The sequence below is a fragment of the Chlorella variabilis genome (genome assembly GCF_000147415.1).
Source record: "Chlorella variabilis unplaced genomic scaffold CHLNCscaffold_12, whole genome shotgun sequence".
NCBI classification, from domain to species: domain Eukaryota; kingdom Viridiplantae; phylum Chlorophyta; class Trebouxiophyceae; order Chlorellales; family Chlorellaceae; genus Chlorella; species Chlorella variabilis.
In genome coordinates, this window is record NW_005435076.1 from 853,736 (window position 1) to 862,355 (window position 8,620).

Below are 8,620 nucleotides of genomic sequence, written 5' to 3' on the forward strand. Positions count from 1 at the left end.
GCACAGCACCCCACCCTCGCATGTGCATCCCACCCTAGCCCGCCCTCACCTGTATCCCCTGGCTCTACGCCCCCCACAGCAAGACGCTGATTGGCGACTACCTGGGCGAGCGCGACGACTTCAACCTGGGCGTCATGCACTGCTACGTGGATGCGCTGGACTTTGCGGGCATGGAGTTTGACGAGGCCATCAGGTGGGGTGTGTGGTGGTGGTGGGGGGGCACGCAGGGGGCGGACTGGCAGCCCGGAGGGTGGTGAGGAGGGGAGGAGGGGCCCAGGGTGCCTGCGCATCTCTCCGGCCCATCTCCCCTTCCCCTTCCAACACACGCACGCTCACCTCGCTGTGTCCTGCCACCGCCACCCCCGCTGCGCCCCCGCTGCGAGCAGGCAGTTCCTGTCTGGCTTCCGCCTGCCGGGCGAGGCCCAGAAGATCGACCGGCTGATGGAGAAGTTTGCCGAGCGCTTCCTGTCGTGCAACCCCGAGTCGTTCAAGTCTGCTGACGTGGCGTACGTGCTGGCCTATTCAGTCATCATGCTCAACACAGACGCACACAACAACCAGGTGGGCGGCAGGGGGAGGGGGCAGTGGCCGGCGCGGGGCTGGGCATGCACTGGCCTGCGCACGGCTCTCGCCCCGGTGCCCCGCTTGCACTCCCCACTCACACCCTCGCGCCTGCTGCCGCTGCCGTGCCGCCATTCCTGCCCCGCCCTGCCTGCCCTGCCCTGCCCCTGTCGCCCCCGCAGGTCAAGAACAAGATGTCCAAGGCCGACTTCCTGCGCAACAACCGCGGCATCAACGACGGAGGCGACCTGGCGCAGGAGTGTATGGAGGCGCTGTACGACCGCATCATCCACAACGAGATCAAGATGAAGGACGACCCCATGGCGCTGAGCGGCGCCGACGCGGCCAAGGCGGCGGCGGCGGCGGCGGCCGGCGTGGGCTGGCTGGACACAATCATGAACCTGATCCCCGGCCGCGCCAAGGCGGCGTCGGCGGAGCCAAACGACGAGGCCATCCGCCGCACGCACGAGCACCTCAGGCGCGTGGCCTGGGGGGTGGAGGAGCCGGGGTGGACGCGTGGGAGGCCGTGTGCGCCGTGGCTGGCAGGCACAGCCCCCTCCAGCCATGCATGCTGCGCCTGCATGCTGCGGCAGCACCCCCTGCACGCCTGCACCACGCCTGCGCCATTGCCTGCGCACGCTCGGTTATCAAAGGGACGCTGCCAACTGGCCCCATGGTTGAACGGCGTGGGAAAAACTCCGAGCAGAGGGAAGGGCGCGCTAATCCGGCTGGCGGCGATGCACCCCTGAACCGCCGGTCACAATGAGCGCCCACATCGCCCCTTGCGGCGCACGCGCCGCACCCACCTGCACGCCGCATGGCGCTGGCTCCTTGTGCTTTGGACTGGCCTGGCCAGGTGTCCACAAGCCTTTCCAGCTTCCCCTGCCCGCCTGCCTGCCCTGCCTGCCCAGCTTCCTGCCGCCGCCCTGCCCTGCCCCTGCCTGCCCGCAGGCAGAAGGCCAAGGGGGTGACGTTCTTCGAGGCGCGCGACGGCGAGGCCATCCGCCCCATGCTGGACGTCGCCTGGGCGCCGCTGCTGGGCGCCTTCAGCGTGCTGTTTGAGGAGTACGACGACGAGTACTTTGTGGGGCTGTGCCTGGAGGGGTTCGTCAGGTGGGGCGCGCCTGGCTGGGCTGGCTGGCTGGCTGGCTGGCCCGCTGCGGGGCCGGGGGCCTTGGCAGGCGCCTTTGGGGCTGTGGCGTGGCTCGCCTGCCGCCTGCCTGGATGCTGTGGCACCCAAGTGCCCCCTGCCCACCCCGCCCTCATCCCCCCTCTTCACCGCCGTCACCCAATGCCGCCCTCCTCTGCCGTGGCCTGCGCAGCTCCGTGTGGCTGACGTCTGTGCTGGATGTGGAGATGCTGCGCAGCACCTTTGTCACCTCGCTGGCCCGCTTCACCATGCTGCACTCCCCAGCATCCATGAGGCTCAAGCACGCCCGCGCCTTCAGGTGCGTGTGCCTGCACGAGCCAGCGGGGAGGGTGAAGGCCAGGGATGTGTGTGGTTCGGTCGGCGTGCCGTGCTGTGGATTGCCTGGGTGTGCCCTGGCTGGCATGGGTTGGCTGACTGTTAGGCCCGCCTCCCTCCCTGCCTGCCCCCTCCCTCCCTCGCTGCCTGCCCCCACTCCTTCCCCCTGCCCCCACTCCTGCCCCCGCCTGCAGGGCGCTGCTGATTGTGGCGGAGCAGAACGGCAACCACCTGCGCGAGTGCTGGACCGAGGTGCTGCGCTGCGTGTCGCGCTTCGAGCTGCTGCAGCAGCTGACGGCGGGCGTGCCCACCGACGCGCTGCTGTTTGCCATGCCCGTCGACAAGCATGGCGGGTCGGCGGCCGACAAGCTGAAGCGGTGTATCATGCCGCGGCGCAAGGCGGGCGAGGAGGAGGGAGGGCTGGCGCACGACTCTGTCTCCTCCTCTATCCAGAGCATGGGCCTGCACGCAAGTGAGCCTGGGGTGCCGCACCACCACCCCTGTCCCTCATCCCAGCTTTTGCGGCAGACGTTGGGGTTGGGGGTCAGCCGTGCCTGCTGCCGGCCTCTCGGGCTCCCGTCAACCTCAGCTGCTTTAAGCCCACCCGGCCCGGCCTGCCTGCCTGCTCTTTCTGCCTCTGCCCGCAGGCATGCGCGAGGTGGACAAGAAGCACCTGCCCCCCGCCGACGTGATGGCCAGCGTGGATGTGCAGGAGCTGAACCGCCTGTTTGTGAACAGCGGGCGGCTGGACAGCGAGGCCATTGTGCACTTTGTGAAGACGCTGGGGGCGGTGGCGCAGGAGGAGCTCAGGCCCGTGGCCTGCCCCCGCGTCTTCAGCCTCACCAAGATTGTGGAGTGCGCGCACTTCAACATGGGCCGCATCAGGTGCGGCGCCAGCGCCCTGCCGGCTCACCAAGTGTGCCTAGGAGGCGCCCAAACCCCTGCCCCGTCCTCCCTGTGTCTCGCCCTCCACTCCTGCACCAGGACTGTGCTGGCCCTGCGTGTTCGCATGCTGCTGACGCACCCCCCCTTCCCACCCACCCTCCCCCGCAGGCTGGTGTGGAGCCGCATCTGGGCCGTGCTGGCCGACTTCTTCATCGAGGTGGGGTGCCACGCCAACCTGGCGGTGGCCATGTACGCGGTGGACAGCCTGCGCCAGTTGGCCATGAAGTTCCTGGAGAGGGACGAGCTGGCCAACTTCTCGTTCCAGGTGAGGGGGGTCGGGTGGGGTAGGGGGCAGGGGCAGGGGAGGGGCATGTTGAGTGTGAGTGAGCGCGGGACGTGTTTGTGGGCGGCCCCCAGGCCTGTCGGCAGGGCCTTGTTGGTGTGTGGGAACAGCATCCCTGTCGAGACATCCACCGCCCACCGGCGCGCCTGTGCGCCTGCCCGCCCACCCCACCCGCCCCGCCCGCAGAACGACTTCCTGCGCCCGTTTGTGGTGGTGATGCGGCACAGCCGGGCGGTGGAGATCCGGGAGCTGATCATCCGGTGCGTCAGCCAGATGGTGCTGGCGCGGGTGGCCAACGTGAAGAGCGGGTGGAAGTCGATGTTCATGGTGGGCCGCGGTGGAGGGCGGGGTGGTGGGGCCTGCGTGGGCTGCCTGCGGTGTGCCATGTGGTGTCAGTGCGGGTGAGCAGCAGCCGGCACTGCAGGCTGGGGCTGGGGGCGTGTTCGAGGAGCAGCGCGGCAGCGCGTGCCGGCCCCACCAGGCCCTCGAGACGGTTGCGTTGCCGCTGGGGGCGACGCGCCCGGAGGCGTGTGCGCCTGCAGGTGTTCACCACCGCCGCCAGCGACGAGAGCCCCCAGATTGTGCGGCTGGCGTTCGACACGGTGGAGAAGATTGTGAGGGAGCATTTCCACTACATCACAGGCACGCGCGCCTGCCGAGGCAGGGGGTGGCGTTGCGTCGGCACGGCAGGCCGCAAGGCCGGGCTGGGGCTCCAGCGCCTTGCATCACGGCATCCTCCCCCGCCTGTCTGCTGCTGCCGACCCCTCCCACCAGGACACCTGCCCTGACAGCCTCCTGCCTGCCTGCCCCCTGCCTGCGCTGCGCTGCCCTGTAGAGACGGAGACCACCACCTTCACCGACTGCGTCAACTGCCTCATCGCCTTCACCAACAACCCCCACTCACTGGATGTCTCCCTCAACGCCATCGCCTTTTTGCGCTTCTGCGCCATGGCGCTGGCGGAGGGAGACATCGGCGACGTGGAGGAGCTGCCGGAGGGCAGCCTGGAGGCGGCGGGCAGGCACATGGACCCAAACGCCTACCGCATACGGTGGGTGGGCGGCGCTGGCGAGGCCTTGAGGTCATCTGGGGGGTGGCTGGGCAGGGGTGGGAGCGGCTGGCATGGGGGCGGGGGTTGGGAGCTCTAGGTGCCTGCTGGCGGCAGCGCGGTAGCAGCCAGCCCCTCGCCGTGCTCACCCCGCATGCGGTGGTGCCACTGCTGTGGAGCAGGCCCACGGGGCAGGATGTGGCCAGCCCCGTGCGCGGCACCTCCGAGCACGCGGCTGGCGGCGGCGGCGCCAACGGCTTTGGCGAGCTGTCCCCGGGGTCGGCGGCGGCGGCGCACGGCGGGCGCGGCGGCGGCGGGCGCATCCGCTTCACCGACAAGGACGAGCACATGTATTTTTGGTTCCCGCTGCTGGCGGGGCTCAGCGAGCTCACTTTCGACCCACGGCCAGAGATCAGGTGCGTGCTTGCCGGGACCGAGGCAGATTTTGCGTGCTGCCTGCTGCCTGGCAGCTGCCATGCGGTGCGTGGCTCCCCTTGCCACGTCTCGGTTACCGTGCACACGCATGCCTGGGTTGTGATACTGCAGGTACAGCTCGCTGGAGGTACTGTTTGATATCTTGAAGTACCATGGCGCCACCTTCTCGCCCCAGGTGCGCTGGCGGGCGGCCGCGCCCAGTGCTGCGTGCTGGCAGCCCAGTCCTGCTGCCCTCACGCTCCTGCCCTCCCTGTCCCCCACTCACCATGCCCACTCCCTCCTGCTGCACTCCCTCCCCCTCACCCCCCCACCCCGCCCCACACACGCCCCGCCCCCGCAGTTCTGGCTGCGCGTCTTTGACTCTGTGCTGCTGCCCATCTTTGACCACGTGCGCGCCGAAGTGACCGACACCACCACCTTCACCGACGACAAGCGGCGCGCGGAGGTGGACTCCTGGCTGTACGACACCTGCACCCGCACCCTGCAGCACATCGTGGACATCGTGGTGCAGTACTACGCGGCGGTGTCGGGTGGGTGGAGGTGGGGGTGAGGGTGGGGGTGCTGCTGGTGCTGCTGGGGGTGATGCTGGTGGATGGAGGACGGCAGGCTGGGTGGGGTGGGAAGGATGGCTGGGAGGGCCAGCGCGGAGCGTGCAGCGCTGAGCCCCCGCCCCGCAACCTGGCCCCCTGCCTGCCTGCCTGCCTGCCCTCGCCTGCAGCCCTGCTGGAGCGCATCCTAGAGCTGCTGCTGGGCTTTGTGCGGCGCACGCACCAGGCGCTGGCGGGGGTGGGGGTGGCGGCGCTGGTGCGCCTCATCGTGGCGGCGGGGCCCCACCTGGATGACGACACGTGGATGATGGTGAGGCGGTGGTGGTGGTGGTGTGTGTGGGGGGGGGGAGAGGGGGGCTGCACAGCTGGCGGGCAGCTAGGGCAGCACGGCAGGAACCAGGGCAGGCCAGGGGCCAAAGCAGGGGCCAGGGGCCAGGACAGGCCGGAGCGCCAGCGGCGCTTCTCGGGCCGGGCCCCGCCCCCTGCCTGCCTGCGGCCGCCTGCCCTGAGCACCTGTGCCCGCCCCCCTGTGCCCGAAACCCTGCCTCCTTCCGCTGCCCCCCCTGCAGATGCTGCGTGCGCTGTCCACCGCCACCGGGGACACGCTGCCAAATGTGGCTGACCTCATCCTGCACCGCATGACCCGCCGCACCAACGACACAGAGTACGAGGTGACGGCGGGAGGCAGCTTTGGGGGCACGATAGCGGCGGCGGGCGGTGGCGGCGGCGGCGGCGGCCTACGGGAGCAGTTTGGCGTGCAGAGCCCGCCCGCGGCGGCGGCGCGCGGCGGCGGCGCCACCCCCGGCGGCAGCCCCCGCCGCCACATCGACCGCCGCCCCAGCCTGTTTTCTCTGGGGGAGGGCGCCGGGGCGCGGCGGCTGGCTGAGGTTCACGTGCGAGCGGGCATCCAGCTGCTGCTGGTGCAGGCGTGCAGCGAGGTGTACACGCAGCACTCGCGCGCCATGCCTGCCCCCGCCGCCGTGCTGCTGCTGGACACGCTCAAGGGCATCGCCAGCCACGCGGCGGCGGTGGACGCGGACGCGGGGCTGCGGCACTCGCTGCTGCTGGCGCAGGCGGCGGACAAGGTGGGCTGGCAGCTGGGGAGGCGGGCAGTCAAGGGGGTGGGGGCGCGACGGGGCGGGTGGGCCGTTGTGTGCTCGTTTGTGTTCAGGCAGGTGCTTGCCAAACTCATGCCGCTGCCCAGCTGGCGTGCGCTGCGCGCCGCCCACCCACCCACCTCCACCACCCCTGCCCGGCGCAGGTGCCCCCCGAGCGCTCCCTGGGCGACCCCCCGCTGCTGCGCCTGGAGGCTGAGGCCAGCCAGGCGTACCTGTCGGTGCTGCTGCACGTCCAGGCGGCAGCGCCCGACGCTGTGAAGCAGGCGTGCGCCGTGGAGGCGCGCCTCACCCAGCTGTGCCTGCGCAACCTGGAGCGCTTCGAGCAGCAGGAGGAGGCGGCGGAGGAGGAGGCGCGCAGCGCAGGTGGGGCGCCCGCCCGGGCTCGTGCTGGGGCTCCGCGGGGGACGGGTGCAGCCGCCGGGCCGGCAGCGGCAGCTGGCTCAGCGCGGGCGCTTCCGTGCGCCTGGTGGGAGCCTGGGCTGTGCCCCCTGGGCCCGCCTGGCTCACCCGCCTGTGCTCCCATGCGCGGCCGTGCGTGCAGGCGAGGGCGGCGGCGTGCCTGCGGGCCTGCAGCTGCACAGCGAGGAGAACCGCACGCTGGCGCCGCTGGCGGTGGCCACGCTGCGCGCGCTGCTGGCCTTCTCCCCCGACGCCTTCCGCGCCCACCTCAAGGACTTCTTCCCCCTCCTCACAGCCCTCATCTCCTGCGAGTACGCGCCGCCAGAGGTGCAGCGCGCGCTCAGCGAGCTGTTTGCCAAGCGCATCGGCCCCATGCTGGCCTCGTGACCGGGGGCGCAGCGGCGGCGGCGGCGGCGGCGTGCAGGGCCGCTAGGTGCCCTCCCTATGTGTGCAATGACACCCCGAGCCTATTGGCTGGCGCTTGGACCATTTGTAGCAACAGCAGCGGCCCTGGGAGGGGCTCCAGTGGAGGTGGTTTCTGTCCTGAAATGCGGCGGCGCGTGGGAAGAAAGCATGTGTGTGGGCATTGCGAGGACCGCGGTGTGGCACTTGCTTGTTTTGTGCGGAACCCAAGCAGAATCATCATTCTTAGCTGCAAGCTTCCACCAGAAGTCGTTCAGCAGGGGAACAAGCAAGTAAAAGGCCAAACCACATGGCGTCTTCGCTCGCCCTCAAGCTTCTCGCGCTCTCATTCGCTGTAGTCAGCTCCACAGCTTTACCCGGCGAGTTGGGGGTGTGTGGGGACCTGACGCGGGTTCAGGTTGGGGAGGCTTCACGAGAGACAACTCTCGCGAGGCGGCGTGCTGTCGTCGAACGCCCTCCAGGGGGTAGAGAGCTCAAGTGCGGCTCTCTAGCAATACTTGAGGATGGTGATACCCAATCCGGCTGCCCAGCAGCTACTCCCGCCACCGCCTTGCGCCGTCGGTGACGCCCTGTAGCTGCCATCCATCTGCAGATGATCTGACTGTCTCCGCTGCTGGAGATGACTCTGTGACTGCGCAGTCAGGTAAGCAGCATGCCAGCGCACACAGGCCCCGCCTGTTGCCCTGTCGCCGCCTGGCGCCCCAGCCGACCGTCTCCCCGGCCCCCACCCCACCCGCCGCTGACGCAGTGTCCGGCATCCGCCTGGCTGACGGCAGCTCATTACAGAAAGGGCGCATTCACGTGCAGATCGGCACCAGGTGGGGCGTGTGGGCCTGTGTGCCGGCTCTGCCAGCCCTGCCCTGCACACATGCAGTTGCAGTAGTACGCATCCATTCATTCATTCAGCACACAGACCGGCCGCCTCTTGCTCGAGGGCGGCCCACTTTGGCCTGGGCAGCCCGGGCCGCCCTCCCCCCCGGGCGCATGTTCGGTGTTGGAGGGGTGTGCCCAGCGATAGGGGGCCCCTGAAGGCATGCGCCGAGGCCGGGAAGCGTGGTTCGGCGCTGCTGCACGCTTGGCGATTTGAACAGAACCACGTGCCGCCGAGCTGCGGCCGCAGTTTCCGGCCCACGGTCTACGGTCGCAGCCACGGGACTCGGCGGCACGGCGTTTGGGCCCAAGCTTGCTGCCGCCGCCGCCGCCGTGCCCGGGGGGCAGCGCGGCGGCGGCGGGGGCACGCTGCGACGCCCCCGTGCTGCCGAGTTGCGGCCGTAGTTTCCTGCCAGAAGCCCACGGCCACAGCCACGGGACTCGGCGGCACGGCGTTTCGGTCCACGGCTTGCTGCCGCCGCCGTCGCAGGGGTGCTGCCTGCGGCGGCGGCGGCACGGCGTTTGGG

The 8,620-nt window shown here is 70.2% G+C and overlaps 1 protein-coding gene across 1 annotated transcript in view; it reads left to right on the plus strand.

Moving 5' to 3' along the window:
- CHLNCDRAFT_35815 (hypothetical protein) overlaps window positions 1–7,311 on the plus strand; it is a gene marked incomplete at its 5' end in the record, with an annotated part of 10,317 nt that extends 3,006 nt beyond the window's left edge. Inside the window, 19 exons of the mRNA XM_005846885.1 lie at window positions 80–193; window positions 384–561; window positions 744–1,043; window positions 1,517–1,674; window positions 1,884–2,009; window positions 2,221–2,509; window positions 2,685–2,911; window positions 3,080–3,236; window positions 3,441–3,581; window positions 3,797–3,926; window positions 4,090–4,232; window positions 4,568–4,716; window positions 4,847–4,910; window positions 5,076–5,265; window positions 5,454–5,593; window positions 5,853–5,897; window positions 6,033–6,368; window positions 6,557–6,764; window positions 6,943–7,311. Of these exons, the coding sequence (XP_005846947.1) occupies window positions 80–193; window positions 384–561; window positions 744–1,043; window positions 1,517–1,674; window positions 1,884–2,009; window positions 2,221–2,509; window positions 2,685–2,911; window positions 3,080–3,236; window positions 3,441–3,581; window positions 3,797–3,926; window positions 4,090–4,232; window positions 4,568–4,716; window positions 4,847–4,910; window positions 5,076–5,265; window positions 5,454–5,593; window positions 5,853–5,897; window positions 6,033–6,368; window positions 6,557–6,764; window positions 6,943–7,187 (3,340 nt within the window). The 3' untranslated portion in view covers window positions 7,188–7,311. The remainder of the gene's footprint in view (window positions 1–79; window positions 194–383; window positions 562–743; window positions 1,044–1,516; window positions 1,675–1,883; window positions 2,010–2,220; window positions 2,510–2,684; window positions 2,912–3,079; window positions 3,237–3,440; window positions 3,582–3,796; window positions 3,927–4,089; window positions 4,233–4,567; window positions 4,717–4,846; window positions 4,911–5,075; window positions 5,266–5,453; window positions 5,594–5,852; window positions 5,898–6,032; window positions 6,369–6,556; window positions 6,765–6,942) is intronic.
- Window positions 7,312–8,620: the final 1,309 nt, after the last annotated feature.